The sequence below is a fragment of the Bidens hawaiensis genome, unplaced genomic scaffold (assembly GCF_021521415.1).
Source record: "Bidens hawaiensis isolate Kalapana, Puna unplaced genomic scaffold, B.hawaiensis_p1.1 tig00010302_1, whole genome shotgun sequence".
In the NCBI taxonomy this organism is placed as follows: Eukaryota; Viridiplantae; Streptophyta; class Magnoliopsida; order Asterales; family Asteraceae; genus Bidens; species Bidens hawaiensis.
The window spans coordinates 62,146-88,235 of NW_027491781.1; the positions used below are offsets into that span (position 1 = coordinate 62,146).

Genomic DNA, 26,090 nt, shown 5'->3' on the forward strand with positions numbered 1-26,090 from the left:
TGAAGCTCCGTTTCAGGCCTATTACCAGTCAAATCGAAGCTTGAGACGAGGAGCCCATTGTGGCAAACCGCCTACACGCCTCCTAAATAAAGTTTTGGGCCTTTTTATCTTTTTTTAGCACTTTTTATCTTTTTGTTTTTGGGCTTGTGTTTGGCCCATGGCCCATTTTAGGCCCATTTAGTATTTGGAAGTCTTTTTATATGCTTATAATGTAATTCCAAAAGTTAGACTTGAATTTTATAATAATTAATTTTTCTCTTCATTTTCCCTGACCTTTGGGTGGGATTTTTAGGGTTGGAAGTTCATCACGGTATTCGATTGAATCAACATGATTCAATATTCTGTTTGGTTTTACCGCTGCATCAGTTGGTATCAAAGCCGAATTTCTGGTTCAAAAATGCCTCCAAGGAGAAGACCGGTCGATGAGGTTTACGAACGAAAGTTAGAACAACGATTTATGGCGCGGGTGGAGCAACGAATGGATCAAGTGGTCGATCAACTCACTTATCAAATGGCTGACTTGATGAATCGTCGAAGGCCGGCCCTAGAAAATAGGGATTTTGATAATCCATTTTTTGGTAATGATGGTTCGTCTTCCGAAGAAGGTTACGAGAGGGGACCAAGACCAGAACGTGGAGATGGAAACCGGCATTGGGATGCTGGGATCCGTACTGATATCCCATAATTTGATGGGACTAGTTTGGATCCGGAGGGGTTCATCGATTGGTTGGTTATTGTAGAAGAGGTGTTTGAGTTCCGAGAGGTCCCTGAAAATAAGCGGGTCTCTTTGATCGCTAGCAGGCTACGTGGGAGGGCGTCAGCATGGTGGAAACAGTTGAAGATGACACGAAATAGACTTGGGAAGTCACGGATCGTGACATGGGCCAAGATGAGGAAGTGTTTGCGGGACACTTTTTTACCTCACAACTTTCAATGGTTGATGTATCAACGTTTGCAGAATCCGAAACAGGGATCCAGGTCGGTTGATGAATATACGACCGAGTTTTATCATTTGATTTCTCGTAATGATATTCAAGAAACCGATGAACAACTCGTTGCTCGGTATACTGGGGTTTAAGGGTTCAGATCATGGACTCTGTAAATCTTTTTGATCCGTTAACAGTCACCGAGGCATACCAATGGGTGTTTGGCTTTTGAAAAACAAAATCGCCGGGTGGGCGGTTCGTATTCACCATCCTATGCTGGAGGAAATTCGGGGTCGGGTAGTGGAGGGCCTCGTGTCGTGCCAAGTCAGCAGAGGTCGGGGCCAACAACACTGGGTCGACTTCTACGGGTGCTAGTAGTAGCGGGTGAAGTGTTTTAAATGTGGTGAGACAAGTCATCGGCAAGTTGATTGTAAACAGGCGGGTAAGAGGCATTTGTTTGTTGAATCTGATGATGAACAATATGAAGAATATGAAAAGGCCACAGAGTATGATGAAGAACCCGAGTATGAGGAGGAGTTTGTGACCGGAGTTGTGGGGTGAACTTGGTGGTTAGGCGTTCTTGCTACACACCAAAAGCAGATGGAGACGGATGGATTAAGCATAACATCTTTCACTCCACATGTACCATTCTGGGGAAGGTTTGCACGTTTGTTATTGATTCTGGAAGTTGTGACAATCTGATTTCTGAAGAGGCAGTCCAAAAGTTGGCCTTGAAGACGGAGAGTCACCACAAGCCTTATAAGCTTCAATGGCTTAAAAGGGGGGGGGGGGGGAGAGGTAACGGTCTCAAAAAAGGCCCTTGGCTCTTTTTCTATCGGGACCACATATAAAGATGATGTTTTGTGTGATGTGGTTCCTATGGATGTGTGTCACTTGTTGTTGGGTAGACCTTGGGAGTATGATCGAAGTATAGAACATGACGGACGGTCAAATTCTTATAGCTTCATGTTTGGTGGGGTAAAGATAACGCTTGTTCCTAGCAAGCCCAAACAGCTAGTCACAAAGCAGTCGGGTAACCTATTGACCATTAGTCAGTTTGAAGATGAGTTGGTGGAGGCAGACAATGTGTTTGTTTTGATAGGGAAGCCAGTGGCCGAGGAAGTTGAGGTTCCTGAAGCTATGATTCCTTTACTTGAGGAATTTTCCGATGTTTTCCCTGATGAGTTGCCTGATGGGCTGCCACCTTTGCTTGACATCCAACATCATATTGATTTGGAGCCTGGTTCACAATTGCCCAATAGGCCGTATTACAGGATGAGCCTAAGAGAGCATGAAGAGTTGTGTAGACAGGTTGAGGAGTTGATTTCTAAGGGTCATGTTCGTGAAAGTATGAGCCCTTGTGCTGTTCCTGCTTTGTTAACTCCAAAGAAGGATGGTACCTGGCGGATGTGTGTTGATAGTCGAGCCATCAACAAGATTACTGTGAGGTACAGGTTTCCTATTCCTCGACTCGATGATTTACTTGATCAAATTAGTGGTACCACTATTTTCACAAAGTTGGATTTGAAGAGTGGTTATTACCAGATTCGTCTTAGACCTTGGGATGAGTGGAAAACAGCCTTCAAGACTCGTGAAGGGTTGTATGAGTGGTTGGTGATGCCTTTTGGTTTATCAAACGCGCCTAGTACTTTTATGCGTGTGATGAATCAGTTGCTCAGGCCTTTTATTGGGAAGTTTGTGGTGGTATATTTTGATGATATTCTTATTTATAGTGCTTCTTTCAGTAAGCATGTCGTGCATGTCAAGAGGTTTTGGCCTTGCTTCGCAGAGACAGTTTCTATGCAGCAACAAAGAAATGTGTGTTCATGACCCCAAAAGTTTTGTTCTTAGGGTATGTTATTTCAGGTAATGGGATACAGGTGGATGAATATAAAGTTGCAGCTATTCAAAACTGGCCAACTCCTACCTTTATTACTGAAGTCCGCAGTTTTCATGGGCTTGCTTCTTTTTATAGGCGGTTTATTCCACACTTCAGTTCTATTATGGCCCTATGACAGATTGCATGAAGGGAAAGACATTTGTATGGACGGAGGGAGCAGAGTTAGCTTTTCAGGTTATCAAGGAAAAACTCACTACCGTACCAATTCTGGTATTGCCTAACTTTTTACAAGTTTTTGAACTTCATACTGATGCCTCAAAGGTTGGGATTGGCGGGGTCCTCAGTCAAGGGGGTCGTCCAATTGCTTATTTTAGTGACAAGTTAACAGGGGCAAAGTTGAGATATAGTACTTATGACCTGGAGTTTTATGCAGTGGTTCAAGCTGTAAAGCATTGGCGTCACTATTTGTTTCATAAAGAGTTTGTTTTATTCACTGATCATGATTCTCTAAGGCATATTCGCACGCAAGACAAGATATCTCATAAGCACGGGCGTTGGTTAGCTTTTCTTGAAAAGTTTACTTTTGTGGTTAAACACAAAACTGGTGTTTCAAACCGTGTTGCTGATGCCTTGAGCAGGAGGGGAAATCTGCTTGTTGCTGTGAGAATCAATGTGCTGGGTTGGATGTTATTCGTGAGCAGTTAACCACTAACCCGTATTTTTCAGTTGTGTTGCAGGATGTGCAAGCGGGTCAAAAGTCAGACTTTCTTCTGCATGATGGGTTTTTGTTAAAAGGGAATCGGCTATGTATTCCAGACTCCAGTCTTTGGTTGAAAATTATTCAGGAGTTACATGGGGAGGGTCATGTTGGTCGTGACCGTACTTTACATTTGGTGCAGTCTTTCTACTTTTGGCCTACTATGAGGAAAGAGGTAGATCGTTATGTCAAAAGGTGTCGAATTTGCCGAGTCTCAAAGGGCACTGCTACTAATGCGGGTCTCTATATGCCTTTACCAGTCTGTTCAAAGCCTTGGACTGACATTAGTATGGATTTTGTGTTGGGGTTACCTCGGACTCAGAGGGGTAATGATTCAATCTTTGTTGTTGTTGATCGGTTTTCCAAGATGGTGCACTTTATTCCTTACAAGAAGACGACAGATGCAGTTAATGTGGCTCAATTATTCTTTCGGGATGTTTATCGTTTGCATGGTTTGCAATCTTCTATTGTTTCTTACCGGGACACTCGTTTCTTGAGTCATTTTTGGCACCGCCTAATAGTGAACACTCAGCTTAACTTCAGTAGTGCCTGTCACCCTCAAACGGATGGGCAAACGGAGGTTGTTAATCGGTCACTTGGTAATCTTTTACGATGTCTTGTGGGTGATCATGTGAAGTCTTGGGATCAAAAGCTATGTGTTTGCTCATAATCATGCTATCAATAGAAGTACCGGGTTTAGTCCTTTTCAGGTGGTTTATTCTGCTCAGCCATGGGGTCCCCTTGACCTGATGTCACTTCCTGTTCCGTTCTGTACCTAAGAAAGTGAAAGACTTTATTGAAGGGCTACATGAGATTCATAAAGATGTGCATGACAACCTGGTTCGAGCCAATTCAAAGTACAAGCAGGCTGCTGATCAAAAACGAAGACAAGTTGATTTTGAAGTAGGAGACTTTGTGTGGGCTGTTTTAACTAAATATCGTTTTTCAGTTGGGGAGTATAACAAATTGTCAGCCAAGAAAATCGAGCCAGTGGAGATTGTGCAGAAAATAAATCTGAATGCTTACCGTCTGAAGTTACCAAGTCATATTCGTTGTTCGGATGTTTTTAATGTCAAACACCTGCTGCCATTTTATGGGGATTCGTCTAATGATGAGGTCACTGCAGATTCGAGGTCGAATTTTGTCTACCCAGGAGGGAATGATGAAGGCCCAAGTATTGACGAACAGGCCATGTTATATTTGGAGGCCCATGATCGTGTCTCCAAAGGTGGCACACGAAAACGGGCATAACTTGGCCCACGAAGCTCCGTTTCAGACCTATTACCAGTCAAATAGAAGCTTGAGACGAGGAGCCCATTGTGGCAAACCGCCCATGGCCCTTGTCCGAAGCCCAAAAACGCCTCCTAAATAAAGTTTTGGGCCTTTTTATCTTTTTTCAACACTTTTTATCTTTTTGTTTTTGGGTTTGTGTTTGGCCAATGGCCCATTTTAGGCCAATTTCGTATTTGGAAGTCTTTTTATATGCTTGTAATGTAATTCCAAAAGTTAGACTTGAATTTTATAATAATTAATTTTTCTCTTCATTTTCCCTGACCTTTGGGTGGGATTTTTAGGGTTGGAAGTTCATCACAGTATTCGATTGAATCAACGTGATTCGATCTTCTGTTTGGTTTTACCGCTGATCACATTGTAGTCTATTTGTGGAGCCTGTCTAGCAAGCTGCAAGAATCACTAGATATTCAAATGCAAAGCTACATATATTAAATTATAAAACGAGCAGTATGATGCATACCCGGTAACTTGCTGTGATGTCAAGAGTCTGCAGATTCGGGCAACTCCTAATCAACTCATTTACTATCGGATTTGAAAAGAATTTTTTGCATCAAAACTCTTAACATATTTACAACAAGATCTGTACATAATTAATATGTATGCTCCGTTAAAAAATATAATTTCAGGAATTCACAAGCACATTCATAAATGCTTTCCGAAACTCATAATTAATTTTATCAGAAGATAATGATATAAAATATAGAAAAGGGGAACAAACGAGTAACATTTAATCAAACACGCTTCATTCTTTGAATATCGTTAAACACCTCATTTCAAAGCTGCAATGAGCCCATTGTGTTGCAGTCCATCTCCGGAGAACATATTGCATGTGCCGGGACAATATCATGCATAAATAGCTAGAAATCACAAAAGTACATGCATATGAAATTATAAGACGAGTAGTATGACACATACCTGATGACATTCTGTGAATTCAAGGGTCTGCAGATTTTCGGAGCATCTAATCAAAGTAATTAGAGCACATGATAGCATAATACCATTGCCTAAATCTTTTCTTGTACAAAAAATAACAGAAGCAATGATAATATAAAACATGCATATTCTAACCTTGAAAGTTGAAAAATTAACAAAAATACTGTCACATTCCGCTTTTCAGCTCCAAGATCACACACGCTCTTCTCGCGGGTGGGTTTGATTGGTTAAATGATTGGCCCATAGTTACTTTTAACTGGCCTAGTTTTCTGATGAGGAATGTAACATAAGGGCTGTAATCAGAGTTATGGTTTGGTCGGTTCGGTTTGCAGTGGTTTAATTCGGATATCATTAACAAATAGAATATATACATGGTAAACTATAAGAAACTTTCCAATAAACACAAAATATATTCTTGCTAAGTATAATCAGTCTAATAATTGGTCTAGTTCTTCGGTTATAGCATAAATCATAAACGAATCGAACAATAAAAACTGGTATTTAGAATATGGCTTAAATACTATTTTAGCCCTTCCATGTTTATCTAGTCATTTATTTATCTTTATTTTCCGTTTATATTAATCTTCACGTTTAAATTTAAAATAAAAAAACATGTAATGGCAATCGATCTAGAATATTAGCAATGACATTATATGACATGCTTATTGGAAATCAAAGAACACGGATTGAACGATTTGATGATAACAACAACAATAATTGATGAACTAAGATTCTTGTATTATTAATGTAAGATCAATCTTGGGTGATTTTAAAGGTGTTGGCCCTCACCCTTATATACACAAGGTTTTGGCGGTTTAACTGTCAACTAACCAAACCGTTATGACAGTTATACATAACTGTAATAACTATCTAGATAACCGTCATTGGTTGTGACAAGTTAACCGATAATTACCTATATTACAATAATGATAATAACAATAACCTAAGTACTAATGTTTATTTACAAATGCCAAGTATAAACTGTAATCTAATAATGTTTATAGTTCTAATACACTCCCCTAAACATAATTAGGTTTAAGGGAGGTCTTGTTCTTTGGTAGACTTTGAAAGGCTTCATCTAGAGCAATCTTGGCAGCATCGAAATTTATTTTTCGTTTCTTGTTTTCTTCATTTCATTTCTTGAACATCTTCTTTGCACCGATCCAGTCGTTTCCCATGAATAGGGCATATTAATGTGATTCCTTTAGTCTCCTATCCATTTCATCATTTGCGTCGGGCTCATTAGGTGCATCATCATCTTCGTTTTCCAGATTTTCATTCCCGGCATGTGACTTTGTTATATCTTCATTTTCTTTATGACTCCTTTTTGTTTCTTCTTTGTTTGAATATAACCCGTGTTCAAACTCAAATACATCCAAATATCTTGCATAGATTAGTTTCATAACATATCCTTCATACCATTCAAAACCAATATCTGTAGGTCCTGAAACCGGATCAAACAACAAAACAACCTAAGATACTAGTTGTTCTTGGATCAACCTCACAACTAGTTGGCGGAAACAACTAGTTGGACCGAGATCTCGGATCTTTTATGTGTGTAGGATAAAACCGAACTTGGAAGGAAGAAAGGTGTTGAGAGAGTTTGTAAGGGACAATATTATGCAAAAGGGTTGTGTGGTGTATTCCATACACACACATTATATAGTGTGGTATGTTATACACCATTCCATTAATAACAAGCCCAATAGGCAACAAGTACACAAGGCCTCAGGCCCAAACATACAAACGTAAACGAATAAACAACGTAAACGTACACTAGTTACAAATACGAAAGACTACTAATGAAATGGACCTTACAATATCTTTTGCAACCACTGTCCACAACCCTTTTTCATCCACTCTCTCATGTCCTCCTTCTCTTTTTACAACAATATATAGATAAAATAATTCCACCTTTTTGTTTTGGTTGTTGTATGGTGGTACTAGGCGATTTAATGAAAGATGATAATTAAGAAACCAATGTATCATCATTTCGAACTTGCTTCTTAACAGTTCCTTATATTCAATGACATACTCCGAATCATCAATTAGACTTATGAGGGCAACACAATCTTCAAATGTTCTAAATTCTAAGGCATGTATGATTGCTTCATTCCAATTAAATTTTTCACAATCAAGACTTATGTTCTTCATATAGTTTTCTAACGAACTCCCATTATCTTTCTTTACAAACTTTCCCTTCTCAATCTTAAGAAATTTTCATAATCCTTATTGCATCTATCAACATAATCCTTATTCTTATCTTTCTTTTTTATATTCACAGTAAGCCTTCTTTCCTTGTTACCCTCTATATCATCCAGATTATTAATAATGTTTGGACCTTTAAAGATTTGAAATACACGACCAATGAACCCGTCAGCCTTTACTACATATCCTTGAAGAATTAATTGATCATAACTTAGGGTATTTTTATCAATATTAGGGACATAGAACACGTTAGGGATAAATAAAGTTTCTTGTTCGGTTTTAACACTTGCAGTTCCTAATCCCCTAATAAATATTTTCCCTGTACCTTCGATGCATGTTTCTATTCCATAAGAACTTTTGATACAACTAAACATTGATAAATTACCCGATATATGATGTTTGACAGTGTGGCTTATATACCACATATTTGCCCATAAACCTGTGTCTGAACCTGCAACCATTAGATCTTCATGATGATTTTCTGTGTTCATATGATTTCTGGTTCCCACATCTAAGGACTGATTTATTAATTCTCGGGCCTCATAATCTTCTTTAGCGGGACAATAAGCGATGAAGTGCCCAAGTTCTTTGCAATAATAACAACGTTGTTGCTTCCTCCTGCCCCTTCTCTGTTTGATTTTCCGTTGCTCGATGATGCAATGTTGGCAAGGCATCATGATGATAAACAAATTGCGAGAGTTGAGATAAATGTGAGTAAGGTGATTTGATAGAAGATAACCTAGCTCTGATACCAGTTTATTGGAAATCAAAGAACACGGATTGAACGATTTGATGATAACAACAACAATAATTGATGAACTAAGATTCTTGTATTATTAATGTAAGATCAATCTTGGGTGATTTTAAAGGTGTTGGCCCTCACCCTTATATACACAAGGTTTTGGCGGTTTAACTGTCAACTAACCAAACCGTTATGACAGTTATACATAACTGTAATAACTGTCTAGATAACTGTCATTGGTTGTGACAAGTTAACCGATAATTACCTATGTTACAATAATGATAATAACAATAACCTAAGTACTAATGTTTATTTACAAATGCCAAGTATAAAATGTAATCTAATAATGTTTATAGTTCTAATAATGCTGCCGATAACATCATCTGGTGCAAACCTGGATGCATGTGTCCAGTGAATCAGTTCCATTATTCTAACAAGAAGAAATATAATCCATACGAAACTTCATAATACTAAAACCAGTCTATGGAGAATTCAGCGGCACGAAGGCTCAAAGTAACTTTAATTCATACAAATATGCAGGAAATATGAGATAAGTTTAAACAACTAAAATTAAGATAGATCGATTTCAGCTACGGGGGAAGCTCGATGGAACTTCAACAACTTCTTAGCAAACCTCAACTTTTCATTGGATGTACTGGGAATGTCCGACCACCTGGGACTGATAACAATCTTTTTAAGGAAAGGGGAAGATGCAAGTATATACTTTAACAAACACACATCATTCTCTAAACATCCCACATATTTATACATCACACTTCGAAACTGTAGCTGCTCTGTCGTGCTGTAATCTACCGGTGGGGATGGGAGAAAAGGCTGCAAGAATCACTATCATATATTCAAATCTAAAGCTATATACATGTATATATTATATTATAAAACAAGCAATATGGTGACTACATACCGCGTTTGTTGCTTTGATTTCAAGAGTCCGCAGATTCGGGCAGCTCCTAATCAATTCAACAGCACATGATAACTGCATATCATAGTTTAAAAATAGTTCTGATAATTTAAGAACCTTGAGGCTGGGGAAGAGGCAGAGAACCTCTGTTGAGCATCATCACTCGAGAACTACAAGAAAGGTCATTACACAGACTTAGAAATATACGAGTCGTATGTTTCTGTACGTAAAGTAAACTTCAAAGACACAAACAAGTTAGCATTAATTACCATTGAATCTATAAAATTCAACTTAAGCTCTTCAAGTTTCGGAAGAGAACCGAGAAGCTCAAAGATTGTACTGGAACTATGAAAATCCTTCATAGGGTCAACATCACGCAAATATAAAGAGAGTCTTTTGAGATTTTCAAGTTTTGCAAACTCAACTACTTTTACTTTGGCTGGAGAAGAAGAAGATAGTTTCAAATTCTCAAGTAAGGGACACCGACTGATAAACTCCCCATGTTCATTGTTTTTTCCACTCACATACAACTCTAAGCTCAACAGGTTTGGAAAACCATGAAAAGTAGGTGGAAGATTGAAACAATAATCTCTACTGTCAAGAGTGAGTTCCTTAATTCCTTTTCTTGACAACGATAAAATCCAGTGACCGATATCTTCATCATCAACATCCAATCCGGCATATACTTGGATGACACACTTTGTAATAGGCCCTGTAAGATGAAGAAGCCTACTAACTAAAACTCTGACTTGATTATTTTGATCTTCTGTTTGTGTTAAATATTCAAAGAAGTCCTCATCGAATACGAGTTGCGTAAGCGTATTCCACTTAAACCTCCATTCTTTTGATAAGACATCAGTCCTCACTGCTTCTTGTAATGGCAATCGATCAAGAATACTTGTTACCACGATATCTGGCATGCGGCTAATAAAATCTCCTGGTGCAAACTGGAACGTTTTATGTCTTGGGTGAATCGGCTCCATTATTCTAAGAAAACGAAACATATTAATCATCATAATCACAAATAGAATGAACAATTAGCCAGATTCTCTTTTATTAAAGGATATGTTACAAAACTAAACTTAAAACTTAAATTCCGTATTTGCACAAAATTAGGGTTTAGGTATGCAAAAAATGTTGATCGTGAAAAGTTAACAAACATGGCTTGATTTGTTTAGATTGCTACTTTGAATCAACAGATAACTAAGCAAACAACTTACTTAAATCCGTAAATGAAATCAACAATATTATTACAAACCCTAGAAATTAAGCTTGATTTACCTTGAAAGAAATTTCACAAGCAGCAACTTTTGTTCTAACCTTGAAAGAAACAACACAGAAGATGTATCCGATTATTACTCAGGTGGAATTAATTGAACACACATCTTTATCTCTGGCGAACAAAAACTAAACTTAAAACTCAATTCAGAAAGAAAAATACTTAAATTCCATATTTGCACAAAATTAGGGTTTAGGTATGCAAAAAATGTTGATCGTGAAAAGTTAACAAACATGGCAAACAACTTATTTAAATCCGTAAATGAAATTTTGCAGTAACAATATTGTTACAAACCCTAGAAAGCTTGATTTACCTTGAAAGAAATTTCACAAGAAGCAACTTTTGTTCTAACCTTGAAAGAAACAACGCAGAGGATGTCTCCGATTATTACTCAGGTAGAATTAATTTGAACTTCACTGGCGAAGAAATTGCAAATCAAATGAAGAATAATAAACATATATGCTAGTGCAATGGGACAAATAAAAGTGAAAAAAAAAAGGAAATAATGTGTGTAATGGGTTGAAAGTGGCCCTATTTGATACAAACAACCACTAATATTGGAATAACCTTGTTTTTCTTATGTATAAGTAATATTCAATATACATATTTCATAATCTAAACTTATGCTCGTCAAATTTCTCAATCTTCATTTTACCATGTTATTATGTCATATACTTCAAGAGCCAGATATACCGGATTATTGTGCGCAACCCAAAATACATAACATGATTATGGAGGAAAGTATTTTTTCCGAATTATATGCGTTGGCTTTAAAAGGAGAAAAGTAATAAGTAGGGAGAGCGTTAAGAACCAACTTGATTACCATAATACGGCCACCAAAGGAGAGATTTTTTTGCCTTCCATAGAGTCAATCGCTTCCGAAATACTTCTACCACCGAACCCATGTGTTAATGCCGTTCATATTCTTCCCCACTTGGAGCCCCAGATGTATAATTGGTAATTCTCCCACTCTACATTTCAGTACCCCTGTGATCTGGGCTTTCTCAATATCATCGACAACGCTATAAGTGTGGGAGCAATCTTGGTCAGGGAAGGCTAAGATGGTGCCTCGCATATGGGTAGCAAGAGGGCGCTTATGCCCTGACGGTGGGGCCTTATGAGGAAGGGCCCAGCCCAAAAGGGACAACACACACCCCACTTCAAGTGCACCTATGTATTGACTTATTCACTCTAAGGGTCTAATCTCTGAGCTGAACATCCCGACGCTTGGCGAGATGTATTCTCAACCTTGAAATCAAAAAGGAAACCCTTAAAATTCTGTTCAGCATCAAGGCATTTCTCTAACTCCACTAGCCAATAAATATCGCATCATCTGCATATAACAAATGAGAAAGCACGGGACCCTTTAACCCACGTTTCAACCCCTTAATATACGTGTCAATTGCCCTGTTTATAAAGCAAGTGCTTTCATCGCACTAACAAACAGAAATTACGGACTTTCCTCAAGCCTCGGTAGCACTTGAATTCCCAGTGGGCTACCCATTTATCAATACCAAAGCCCGACTCGCCGAGAGGATCACTCATACCCACCTCTGCCATCTCCCGGAAAGCTCATTTGTTCTAACACCGAATCTAAAAAGGCCCAATTAAGTGAGTCATATGACTTTTCAATATCCACTTTAGAAAACATCCCGCATTTCTTTGATTTTTTTCAACCACGCAAGAACCTCGTTAAGGATCAATGGGCCGTCAAGGATACTTCGGGTAGCAATAAAAGCCGACTGCTCCTCCTTGCCTAAACCCCCTATCACCATTTTTAGCCTTCGAACCAACGCCTTAGAATTACCTTATTTAAGCTTCCGATAAGACTGATTCGACGAAACTCGTTGAGACTTGCAGGGTCTTTTACCATCGGAATTAAGACAGTAAACGAAGCCATACACTCGGAGCTAATTGATTCAGCCTCATAAAATTCAGAAATAAATTCTTAACGAAATCACTCTCCAAGAATTTCATACGGCCCGAGACCGGACTCCATCATAATCCCACACCGCCTCTTTTATTTCCATTAAAGTAACGGAGCCACTAGAAATTCTGCTTCCACCGAGTTCAGTCTTAACACCCGACAACCTCATCCCGAGACGGTGATGTATGGATGAAATAATGTTCTTTAAGTGTTTTATATTGTGTGTTTTACTTGTTTATATGTATCGAACACAAGAACTTTGATTGGTTTTATGTTTACAGCTGATCGGAGCTTAAAAGAGCTTAAAGGAGTGAATTTAAAGCATTCATGATGGAGTGGAAATGAAAGTAATGATATATGATATGATAGAAAATTGAAATATGAAGACGTGACCTTAAACGGGGAGGAAAACGGAGTTGAAATGAAGATTTTATGAAGAAAACGATGTTTTGGTGTTGTAGCTGCCGTAAGGCAGTGACCAGAGGCCGTAGCTTACGCCCAGGCCGTAAGCTACGGCTGGGTCTGATGGAAAATCGTTTTTTCTTGTTTTTTTTCCATATTTAAGTCCAATTAAACCCTAAATCGATTATGCTTCATACCTAGCCACTAAGGGTGATTTTGGAGCCATCATACACCATCTTAACACCTCTCAATCACCAAATTATCCATGGTTTCATCTGTCCAATCCAAACTCGAGTCAATCGTGATGCAGAGGCAAGGCTGTATCATTCGTAACCTCTTCAGGTGTAGGGTTTGCATATGAACTGATTATTTTTTGATTGTTACCAATATTATTTTGATTAATCTTTTGGTTGATTGAACCTCTACGTTTGTTTGAATCAGCTAACAGTTGTTTTCTATGATTACATTTCATCAATTATTTGGTTTGTGTTCATCAACATTTAGGATTAAGTTCTTATCGTCATTGAGAAGTTTACCATTAATCGTTAATATATGTTAGGTTTCATATTAACGAACTGTAGGTAGATAGACCGTGTTTAGTTGTGTCAATTCTTCGGATTAAGTTTTGTCAATCATCATAACCAAACTAACTATTGTGTCTAGTAATTATTTGCCTATTATAATGAACGAATTATGTCTATCTAATTCCCCAGTTGGTATAAGTTTTGTTCGGTCAGTTTATTGCATTACCTGAACCTGAAGTGTGTCACTGTTTTCTCTAACTGTTTTACAACCAAATAAAATTTTAAACTGCTTGACATCGTTTGTCAATCCTAGAATAATTAATTAAAAAGTGTTAAACTTGATTAGCACTTTCCACTGATTCTCTGTAGATTCGACACCTTACTTGCCCTAGCTAATAAAGGTATTTTATAAATGTTTTTGATTGACCTTTCGACATCGATCAGACAGGTTTGGAATCGGCTCCTGGAATTCTTTTCAAAAAATTCGAAAGCAACCTCCAGGTTCGGATATGACACCCACTCACCATCTTTCAATAGACCATGTAAACGATTACTACTAAGATTTGCATTAAGAACCCCGTGAAAATACCTCGAATTTTCGTCACCATCCACATCCCGACGAAGTCTTGATTTTTTGCTCGTGATCATTAAATTTCAATTTTTCGAACTCCTTTACAAAGACCCTACACTCTGCTCGAACCTCCAGTTCATCAGCCAATAGATCTCTTTAACGCTAAACCAAAACACTTCGATCAAACGGTTGAAATAAGAAAAATATACTTCTTTTTTTTTTCTTTATTACTAAAAAATAATAGTAATAATTAAAAAACTGATGAAGGATAAAATTTGTTGGGCTTTACATGGGAAATATACCCTATAAAGTATATTTACTTTAGTAAACATCCCGCATTTCTTTGATATTTTCAACCACGCAAGAACCTCATTAAGGATCAGTGGCCCGTCAAGGATATTTCGGGTAGCAATAAAAGCCCACATGCATTTTTTGTGCATTGAGCTCTTTCATTAACTGATAGAAATATCAGCTAGTCTGTCATTTCTATTTTTAACAAAAAAAAAATAATAAGATAGCTCCATGTGCTCTGAGTCATTATGTTGATTCAGATTCAGGAACACTACCAAAGTTTTTCAAGGGGGTTATCTTGATGTAGGTTTGCTTTTGGCATTACTTAAGTAGTCTCTATCGCTCTACTTAAAAATCAAATGTGAAACTTCATACACCTTAAAGTTCATAGAACGAAAAGAGGTTTTTTGAGGCCCTAATAGACAGTTCCTCCGAGACTAAACCCCCCTATCACCATTTTCAGCCTTCTGATAAGACTAATTGGACGAAACTCATTAAGACTTGCGGGGTCTTTTACCTTGGGAGTTATTGCAGTAAACGAAGCCATACATCTGGACCTAATCTATTCGGCCTCATAATTTCAGCAAATACTCTTAACGAAATCACTCTTCAAGCATTCCAGAACCGTTTAAGAAATTTAAAGTTAAGGACTCCATCACAGTCCCACACTGCCTCTTTTATTTCCATTAAAGTAAATGGAGCCACTAGCAATTCTGCCTCCACCGAGTTCAGTCTTTTAACACCCGATAATCTCACCCCCAGGCGGTTCGGAATAGGCTCCTGGAATCTTTTTTTTAAACAAATCGAAAGCAACCTCCTTCAATAGGTTCGGATTTGACACCTGACTACTTGCCATCTTTCAATAGACCATGTAAACAGTTACTTCTAAGATTTGCATTAAGAACCCCGTGGAAATACATCAAATTTTCGTCTCCATCCACAGCCCAACGAACTCTTGATTATTGCTAGGGATCTTTGAATTTCAAATTTTCAAACTCCTTTAGAAAGACCCTACACTCTGCTTGAACCTCCAGTTCAGCAGCCAATAGATCTCTTTAACGCTAAACCAAAACACTTCGATCAAACAGCTGAAATAAGAAAAATATTTCTTTATTTTTGTTTATTTATTACTAAACAATAATAGTAATAATTAAAAAACTGATGAAGGATAAATTTTGTTGGGCTTTCTCATGGGCAAATATACCCCCACAAAGTAGAGATAGCACGGGTTGAAATGGGTCGTTTTAGTATGGATCGAAATTTTCAAGTTCAAAAGCAACTTCTTTGACAGCCCAGACCTTTGGCCACCAATTTCAGCCCCGAATTAACTCAAACTGCTGACGCCGATAATCTTGTAATTGAGTGAACAAAAGACCAGAAGGGTTAGCAGGTCAGGGTTTTATAAGTTTTGCATTTCTAGGAACATACGTTCTATCAGCGTGTCAAAAACTCTTTTGGTTTGTTGCAGCCCACCCATTCGCCCGACTGAAACCTTTCAAATCAATCTCATATCCATTGTGATTCATTCCAAAATAAGAAACCAAACATCACCTTAATTCTTATCATACTAACAAGCACATGTTCATATCTCCTAACACAAGGCCATAAATTCATACGGGAAATAAAAAAGACAAGTTCAAAAGCTCTAAAACTAATATAGATCGACATCAACATCAAAGGCTCGATGGAGCTTCAGCAACTTCATAGCAAACATCAACTATTCATCTGGCGTAATCGGATCGTAGGGATAAATAACAATCTTTTTAAGGAAAGGGGAACATGCCGGTAAATAATTTAACAAACATACTTCACTATCTGAACCTTTCAAATATTCAGACATCACACTTCTTAGCTGCAGTGGCCCTGTTGCATTGTGATGAAGGCCCAAGTATTTGAGGAACAGGCCATGTTATATTTGGAGGCCCATGATCGTGTCTCCAAATGTGGCACAAGAAAACGGGCATAACTTGGCCCATGAAGCTCCGTTTCAGGCCTATTACCAGTCAAATCGAAACTTGAGACGAGGAGCCCATTGTGGCAAACCGCCTACACGCATCCTAAATAAAGTTTTGGGCCTTTTTATCTTTTTTTAGCACTTTTTATCTTTTTGTTTTTGGGCTTGTGTTTGGCCCATGGCCCATTTTAGGCCCATTTCGTATTTGGAAGTCTTTTTATATGCTTGTAATGTAATTCCAAAAGTTAGACTTGAATTTTATAATAATTAATTTTTCTCTTCATTTTCCCTGACCTTTGGGTGGGATTTTTAGGGTTGGAAGTTCATCACGGTATTCGATTGAATCAACGTGATTCAATCTTCTGTTTGGCTTTACCGCTGCATTAGTTGGTATTAAAGCCGAATTTCTGGTTCAAAAATGCCTCCAAGGAGAAGACCGGTCGATGAGGTTTACGAACAAGAGTCTTAACAACGATTTATGGCGCGGGTGGAGCAACGAATGGATCAAGTGGTCGATCAACTCACTGATCAAATGGCTGACTTGATGAATCGTCGAAGGCCGGCCCTAGAAAATAGGGATTTTGATAATCCGTTTTTTGGTAATGATGGTTCATCTTCCGAAGAAGGTTACGAGAGGGGACCAAGACCAGAACGTGGAGATGGAAACTGGCATTGGGATGCTGGGATCCGTACTGATATCCCAGAATTTGATGGGACTAGTTTGGATCCGGAGGGGTTCATCGATTGGTTGGTTATTGTAGAAGAGGTGTTTGAGTTCCGAGAGGTCCCTGAAAATAAGCGGGTCTCTTTGATCGCTAGCAGGCTACGTGGGAGGGCGTCAGCATGGTGGCAACAGTTGAAGATGACACGAAATAGACTTGGGAAGTCACGGATCGTGACATGGGCCAAGATGAGGAAGTGTTTGCGGGACACTTTTTTACCTCACAACTTTCAATGGTTGATGTATCAACGTTTGCAGAATCCGAAACATAGATCCAGGTCGGTTGATGAATATACGACCGAGTTTTATCATTTTATTTCTCGTAATGATATTCAAGAAACCGATGAACAACTCGTTGCTCGGTATATTGGGGTTTAAGGGTTCAGATCATGGACTCTGTAAATCTTTTTGATCCGTTAACAGTCACCGAGGCATACCAACGGGCGTTTGGCTTTTGAAAAACAAAACCGTCGGGTGGGCGGTTCGTATTCACCATCCTATGCCGGAGGAAATTCGGGGTCGGGTAGTGGAGGGCCTCGTGTCGTGCCAGGTCGGGGGCCAACAACACTGGGTCGACTTCTACGGGGGCTAGTAGTAGCGGGTGAAGTGTTTTAAATGTGGTGAGACAGGTCATCGGCAAGTTGATTGTAAACAGGCGGGTAAGAGACATTTGTTTGTTGAATCTGATGAACAATATGAAGAATATGAAAAGGCCACAGAGTATGATGAAGAACCCGAGTATGAGGAGGAGTTTGTGACCGGAGATGTGGGGGTGAACTTGGTGGTTAGGCGTTCTTGCTACACACCAAAAGCAGATGGAGACGAATGGCTTAAGCATAACATCTTTCACTCTACATGTACCATTCTGGGGAAGGTTTGCACGTTTGTTATTGATTCTGGAAGTTGTGACAATCTGATTTCTGAAGAGGCGGTCCAAAAGTTGGCCTTGAAGACGGAGAGTCACCACAAGCCTTATAAGCTTCAATGGCTTAAAAGGGGTGGGGGGGAGGTAACGGTCTCAAAAAAGGCCCTTGTTTCTTTTTCTATCGGGACCACATATAAAGATGATGTTTTGTGTGATGTGGTTCCTATGGATGCGTGTCACTTGTTGTTGGGTAGACCTTGGGAGTATGATCGAAGTATAGAACATGACGGACGGTCAAATTCTTATAGCTTCATGTTTGGTGGGATAAAGATAACGCTTGTTCCTAGCAAGCCCAAACAGCTAGTCACAAAGCAGTCGGGTAACCTATTGACCATTAGTCAGTTTGAAGATGAGTTGGTGGAGGCAGACAATGTGTTTGTTTTGATAGGGAAGCCAGTTGCCGTGGAAGTTGAGGTTCCTGAAGCTATGATTCCTTTACTTGAGGAATTTTCCGATGTTTTCCCTAATGAGTTGCCTGATGGGCTGCCACCTTTGCGTGACATCCAACATCATATTGATTTGGAGCCTGGTTCACAATTGCCCAATAGGCCGCATTACAGGATGAGCCTAAGAGAGCATGAAGAGTTGCGTAGACAGGTTGAGGAGTTGATTTCTAAGGGTTATGTTCGTGAAAGTATGAGCCCTTGTGCTGTTCCTGCTTTGTTAACTCCAAAGAAGGATGGTACCTGGCGGATGTGTGTTGATAGTCGAGCCATCAACAAGATTACTGTGAGGTACAGGTTTCCTATTCCTCGACTCGATGATTTACTTGATCAGATTAGTGGTACCACTATTTTCACAAAGTTGGATTTGAAGAGTGGTTATTACCAGATTCGTCTTAGACCTGGGGTGAGTGGAAAACAGCCTTCAAGACTCGTGAAGGGTTGTATGAGTGGTTGGTGATGCCTTTTGGTTTATCAAACGCGCCTAGTACTTTTATGCGTGTGATGAATCAGTTGCTCAGGCCTTTTATTGGGAAGTTTGTGGTGGTATATTTTGATGATATTCTTATTTATAGTGCTTCTTTCAGTGAGCATGTCGTGCATGTCAAGAGGTTTTGGCCTTGCTTCGCAGAGACAGTTTCTATGCAGCAACAAAGAAATGTGTGTTCATGACCCCAAAAGTTTTGTTCTTAGGGTATGTTATTTCAGGTAATGGGATACAGGTGGATGAATATAAAGTTGCAGCTGTTCAAAACTGGCCAACTCCTACCTTCATTACTGAAGTCCGCAGTTTTCATGGGCTTCTTCTTTTTATAGGCGGTTTATTCCACACTTCAGTTCTATTATGGCCCTATGACAGATTGCATGAAGGGAAAGACATTTGTATGGACGGAGGGAGCAGAGTTAGCTTTTCAGGTTATCAAGGAAAAACTCACTACCGCACCAATTCTGGTATTGCCTAACTTTTCACAAGTTTTTGAACTTCATACTGATGCCTGGCGGATTGATATTCAAGTTTGACATTTGAAGTGCACATTTTTTATAAATGGCCATTAGGATATTGCATTTTGTAACTTCATGTTTTATTTAGTATATGCTTAATTTTGTTTGGTTTGGGTCTATCTTGCTTATTTTGTTACTTTGGGTTTTATACTATCTTATGGTTCTAATAATAGCTTACTTCAAATAATAGCTTACATCATGTAAAATACAATAATTTATACCCGGCACAAACTTGACGTAACAACTAATAAACCAAATTGTCGACTTCAAGACCCCGCCGCGTAGCACGGGTAAACAAGCTAGTTGTATTTTAAGTTTAATAAATTTGTTGATTTTTTGGTTTTATAAAAAAAATAAAGGGACTTCGAAACCTTCTTACCATATAGGGGCATCTTTGGGGTGGAGCTTTGAAGCCCCCAGTGCTCACGTGGCGCTGACATGGCACTGGGAAAGAGCTTCGAAGCCCCTCACCATAGAGGATAGTAAAAGGTTGCCGCCCCCTATCCTTTGTTAGAACATTTCACCCACGTTTCAAGTGGGTGTGTTATTTGTCCAACCCAAAGTCTATGAGGTCAGCCTAGGAAGAAGTTGGATCCAAGGAACAACAATAAGCCCATGTAATCATGCATGGATCAGTTTAACATCTCTTTTGTAACGTATCTTTTCAACATTTTAGGTTGACTTTGTTATTATTATTATTATTATTAAGATTTTTAAAGTGGTTTTCTATGGACACCAAATACCCCATATACGCCCCTTATAGTTTTATATGGGGCGTATAGGGGGTGTTTGGGGTGTTCTTAGTGGGACCCTTTTTAAAAGCCTATGATATGCATCGCCGACGATGCATTAAGTTAATATGTCGAAGACCCTTCATTAGCAAATGAAATGCATCGCCGACAATGCATTAAGTTAATATATCTCCGACGCTATTTCCGGTAACACGTCGCCATTGACAAGAACATGGCTTTCAGATTTGGAAGCAAAGTGTTGACGATGAGATACTGAAAGACCATAACACATCGAGGACGAGGAGATAGGGTGTTTAACACGTCGGGGACGATGCGATGTGTTTCCGGTCACGCCTCTTGTTGTGATTGGTTTGTTAACTCATCGACAGGACAACCTAACACATCGTCAGCGATGCGATAGAAGAGGACAAAGCTGGAAATACAAATTTGAAGGATAAACCTGGAATCTCTCTGTTAATAGGTTATTTTGAGAATTTTCTCAATTTTTTTGGGCTGCATTTTAGTTGGAAGCTGGAAGTTTTTGGGCTGTCCTATATTGGAAATTAACTTTCTTCGTGTAGCTTGCAAATTAATTTGTGCCTTACTAATGTCATTTACTACAACTAGTCTAGATTGTAGAATATCTATACCTTTTGTTTAGGATATGTGACTAGTCTATTCGTTAGATATATTTATGTTGAGCGTTTGATAGACGCTCTTTATTTCAAATCTAAGTGTTCCGCACTAAGGGGACTTGTAGAGGTTACCTCTAATCACACTTACCTCAACCGGCTTGGGTTCTACTCATAATGATCTTTACAGAATCCTACATCGAAGCAACACAAGCCAAAGTCGAACATGATAATACTTGAGTTTGGGTCGGTGTGGGCTTAGTGCTTCTAAATAAAGCTTGGTTTATATGTTATAACAAAGCCTTGAGGTGTATTTAAAATCAAATGGATTTGCAATAAGAAACTACTTCAAAACATGATAATCATACGGGCTTTCTTATTTGTGTACATTGTAGACCTTTAGAGACATGCATATATTAACTAAAATGATTTATCTTTCAACTCTTGGGGAAACTTGTGCACGTAGAGGTTGCTTCATAACGACAGTGAACTCAACCTTATCAGAAAGATCAACATGGTAACCATCAGGAGCAGTCCAATCAAAATACCAAATCAAGTTAGCAACAAAGCATTCCAAATGAAGGAGAGCCAAATCCAAACCAGGACATATTCTTCTTCCTGCACCAAAAGGCATCATCTTTATCCCTTTACTTCCAGTTATATCAAACTGACCATCATTCATCAAAAACCGCTCTGGTTTAAACTCCATGGGTTCATCCCAGACCTTCGGGTCCAAACCCATCTCTGCCACCATAAAATTGATGGTGGCACCCTTTGGGATCGTGTACCCTTGCACCTCCACATCCTTCATGACCCGATGAGGTAGCACAAAATGCCCTGGTGGGTGCCTTCTCAGTCCCTCCAAAATCACCGCTTTCAGGTACGGCATTTTTTGTAAATCCTCTTCGTTTATAACGGGTTCGCCCTCCACCTCCACCCCATTCTGAGGCGGTGGAGGTGGTGGTCCCACCACCGCAACAATTTCCTCATAAAGTTTTCTCTTAATATCAGGATGCTTCACCAGATTAGCCATAATCCACTGCAACGCAGTTGCAGTGGTATCCGTACCACCATTAAGAAACTCGCCACACATACTCACCATCTCTTTATGCGTCAGCTTTCCACCATTTCCATTATCACCTTCCTCTTTCGGAAGCTGTATATTCACCAACGTGTCAACATAAGACACAACCCCATCTTTTTTTAATCCGGATTCAACCGACTCTATTCTAGACTTAATAAGCGGAATCAACGACTTTTCCTGGTCCTCACGAATTTGCAAAAGCTCTTTCCATCTAGTTATAAACAACAACTTCCCTAACCTAGGAAATATTCCTAGTATATTAAACCTTCCTGAACCTACTAACAACAATAACCTTCGTTGTACTTTAGCTATCTCATTAATACGATTCTCATCAAACCTCTCTCCAAAACACATAAACACTAATAAACAAAACATTGCATGGTGAAAGTGATCAATCACTTTAACTCCATCACCATCTTTTCCACCTTTATTTAACCTATCAATTAATATGTTAAGCACCCACTTACGTGCCCACGAGTACGATTTAACCCTTGTAGGGTGAAGAACCTCGGACGCTAGATTCCGCCTAAGAAGCCGCCATGTGGGGCCATAGGCGGCTGAGGAGATATTACGGACAGCAAATGTCCTGGGACGGTCTGAAAAGACCGCCCCATTTTGGATGAGTATTTGGTGTGTGAGGGAATGGTTGGTTATGAATATTGAAAAGCGGGAACCAATGGAAAGAGTGATAAGTGGTCCGTATTTGGATTTAAGTTTTTTAAGGATGGGTTCGAGTTCTGAAAGCGAGTTGGTTAGTAATAAAAGAGTGGAAGTGAGACGTGATGGTCCGGGTGGGAGGTTTAGTTTGCGGCGGGTTTGAAGGAGTAAGGGTTTGATTAAGGCGGCTAGGCAAAGGGTGACGATGGCGATGAACCATAGTTCCATGGTGGTGATGAGATTTTGTTGAAGTGTATGGTGGTGAATGAGTCAAGCTGTTTGTTTTTGATTTTTTGTTGATGTTATCTTATAGAGGTTGGCGTCTTGTGGAACAAGAAATGAAGATAAATAGTATCTTTTCTAAATATAATATGTTTATGATTTATTAAAACTAAAATGATTCAATCTATTTTATTTCATTTCTTGTAGGTAAAGTTACGGCGTGTTTATTAAAAAGTTGTTTTCTAAAACCTATGATTCACGAAACTAAAATAATTTAATCTATTTTTTTTTTAATTTGCATGTCGAGTTATGACGTGTTTAGGGTTGAGTTTGTAAATAGACTTGTTGGCTTTTTTGAAAAGCTAGTAAATTTAGAAAAAATGTTTCTTTATCATAAAGTTCATTTATTTAATTTTTAAATTTAAAAAACTACTTTCAAAAAATCCTCAAATCATGATTTTAAAGTGATTTAAAAAAATCTATATATTTCTAGAGGACATGTTGTTGGGGGTACGGTATTGGAGATAGCTGAAATATTATCCTCCACATGTTTGTTTATCTTTGATATTGTATGATATCATCTTATCAATATTGGCCACATGTTACTCAAAACTCTTGTCACCTACGGGAACAAGAAAAGAAGATAAATAATTTCTTTCCACAAATGTATTTCTTTTTTTTTATCATAAAAACGGTGAAACTCGTTCTTTATGTTTACATGAATTTTCAGTGGACGTTCTTTAGCGAAACAAGTAACAGGAAATATCCTTTATGATTAAAAACATTATCACGTTTTATTCTTTGACCATAACCCAGTTAACTTTATTGTTAAAATCAATAAAATTTGACTTTACTACTTGAGAGAGTAGTTTTGTAGAAATCTTTAAAGTTTGAGTCAAATAAAAATATTTAAAAATAAATTATCTCCCTCCCTCCCTCTCTCTAACCTTCAAAAAAAAAGATGCCTCCACCACCGCTAACAACGGCGCGTCAACTTAATCCGTCAAACGCCCACCTGGGTCAAAAAACAAACCCAAACCACCCATTATCATCACCCGAGAACCCGACCCGGCCATGGCTCCATACGTCCTCGAACTCCTAGCCGCCACTGACATCATAGACGCCGTTAACAACTACTGTCGGAAACGTAACACCGAGTTATGTATCTTAACCGGCTCCGGCACTGTCACAAACGTGTCACTCCAGCAACCCACCACCACCACCACCTCCGACGGCAACGTCACCTTCCACGGCCGGTTCGACATCCTCTCAATCTCAGCCACCATGTTCCCATCATCATCCACCATGGTTCCATTCGCCAACGGGTTTACAATGTCATGTTTCAATATCTCTGATTTAATCCCACAAGTTCGTGTTTTAATAGCTAGGTTTATGGGTTGGAAACCCTAATTCGGAAATTGGTTGTGGAAATTTGGGGGTTTTAGCATCTGTTATGATGTTGTTGTGAGTGAGTATAGAGGAAGCTGTGGATAGTTTTCAGTGGTTGACGAAGAGGTTGAGGGGTGGTGATGTGCGCCGACGGTGGTGGTGGGGTTGTTGCATCGGAAGCTCGGTGGTGGTGTGGTCGTGTCCTTTGCGGTGGATTGAATGGTGATGGTGGTCGTGCCAGAGATGGTGCTGGTGGTTGGTGATGGTGGTGGTGGTGGTGGGAGAGAGGGGATGAATATTTGGCGAAGAAGATGAAGGTTAAAAAGAAAAAAAAACTTTTATTTATTTAAAGCTCAAGATTTTAAGATAATTACACAAATAACCCCTGAGAGAGTAAAAAGGCTAAATTGTCCTCACATGAGGTGCACATGACTGGATTTAATGAGAAAAACTAACCCTCGTTAGTAAAAATGACGAACCGTGCAACGGTTTTTGAACATAAAGGATGTTTTATGTCATTAAGTTTGCCAAAAGACATCTATTGAAAAACCGTGCAAACATAAAGGACGTCTTTTGCCATTTTGTCTTTTTTTTTTACTTTTTTATACATGAACTAATTTTATACGTATAGTTAAAAAAAATAGTTTTTACTTTATTTTTGTATATTTTGTATGTTGATTTAGATGCCATATAGATATTGTCCATTATTGTTTAAGGGATATGATGTTGTGGTATGATATCTGAGTATCACTTGTTTGTCTTAGAGGTTAAGGATTCAAAATAGGGTTGTAACCAACCCGAGCCAAGCTAGGGGGACTTGAATTTAAACGAGTTGGCATGAGTTCGGCTCATCAACTTTATATGTGTTTTATAGGAGTACTCGGAAGTAGGTTACTTTACTGTTAAATATGTAGTATATGCACGTTTATAAAACAAGTTAATAGTTTCATGCTAGCTCAATTGGGAATTTCAAATTCCGAATTTGATTTCTGTTCATTTTAAATTTCATTTCAGTGTGTTAATTATATATAGTAAACACGCTAACTCACGGGAATAAAAGTATAATATGGTTAGTTACAAAGTAACATCTTTAATAAAAATTATTTAAAGTTAAACCAACAAAATAGTATAAGTTAGTTGAATTTATCTATAGCTTTCTCTAATTAATATATATATATATATATGTGTGTGTGTGATGTCATGCCACTATATGGATAACTAGACATCGGTTAATTTAAGTGTTTTGGGTTAACTTATGACCGGCTCAAAGAAGGACAAGGAGATCGGCAGACCCAGACCCGTTCACCCAAAAGACACCTAATAGTTAAAAAAAATCATATACATTTCATATATAATTTTGTTTTTAAGCATAAACAAACAAAATAAATTGTTGGTGCAATGGAAAGAGTGGTAGCTTGTTGAATCAAATGTCATAAATTCAATATTTATTTGTAGCGTTTTAATTTTTATAGATAAATATTTTCCTTTGGCTATTTTAGTAACTTTTTATTCATTCTTTGTTTTTTTTTTTGGCATGTATTGAACTTTTGAAATGCAACTCAATTGGTAAAGTTTCCAAGTTATTTAATACATAATTAAAAACGTGATTTTAGAGACCCGTTTTTATGCTCGTTCGGAGCCCTAAAATTTTAAGGATTCTTGAAGATGATCCTGGGTTAACTATCCACCACTACCCTATTCAAATTATAATTTATATA

General features: G+C 38.5%; 1 protein-coding gene and 1 pseudogene across 1 annotated transcript; both read right to left on the minus strand.

The window, feature by feature from the left end:
- Positions 1–9,269: 9,269 nt before the first annotated feature.
- Positions 9,270–10,601, minus strand: LOC143534721 (F-box/FBD/LRR-repeat protein At1g13570-like). The gene is made up of 3 exons (XM_077029147.1): positions 9,888–10,601; positions 9,622–9,693; positions 9,270–9,533 (listed from the first exon to the last, which is right to left on the minus strand). Exons 1-3 carry the CDS (start codon positions 10,599–10,601, stop codon positions 9,270–9,272), a joined length of 1,050 nt encoding a protein of 349 aa, XP_076885262.1.
- Positions 10,602–21,431: 10,830 nt separating this feature from the next.
- LOC143534761 (cytochrome P450 89A2 pseudogene) lies at positions 21,432–23,067 on the minus strand (annotated as a pseudogene).
- Positions 23,068–26,090: the final 3,023 nt, after the last annotated feature.

Excerpts from the sequence above, each read along its gene's own strand:
- LOC143534721 (XM_077029147.1), bottom strand. The coding sequence starts at position 10,601 with ATGGAGCCGATTCACCCAAGACATAAAACGTTCCAGTTTGCACCAGGA. Across the intron at positions 9,694-9,887 it reads TGAATTTTATAGATTCAATG|TTATCATGTGCTGTTGAATT; the intron begins GTAATTAATGCT and ends TATGATATGCAG. Across the intron at positions 9,534-9,621 it reads AAATCAAAGCAACAAACGCG|CCTTTTCTCCCATCCCCACC; the intron begins GTATGTAGTCAC and ends TGATTCTTGCAG.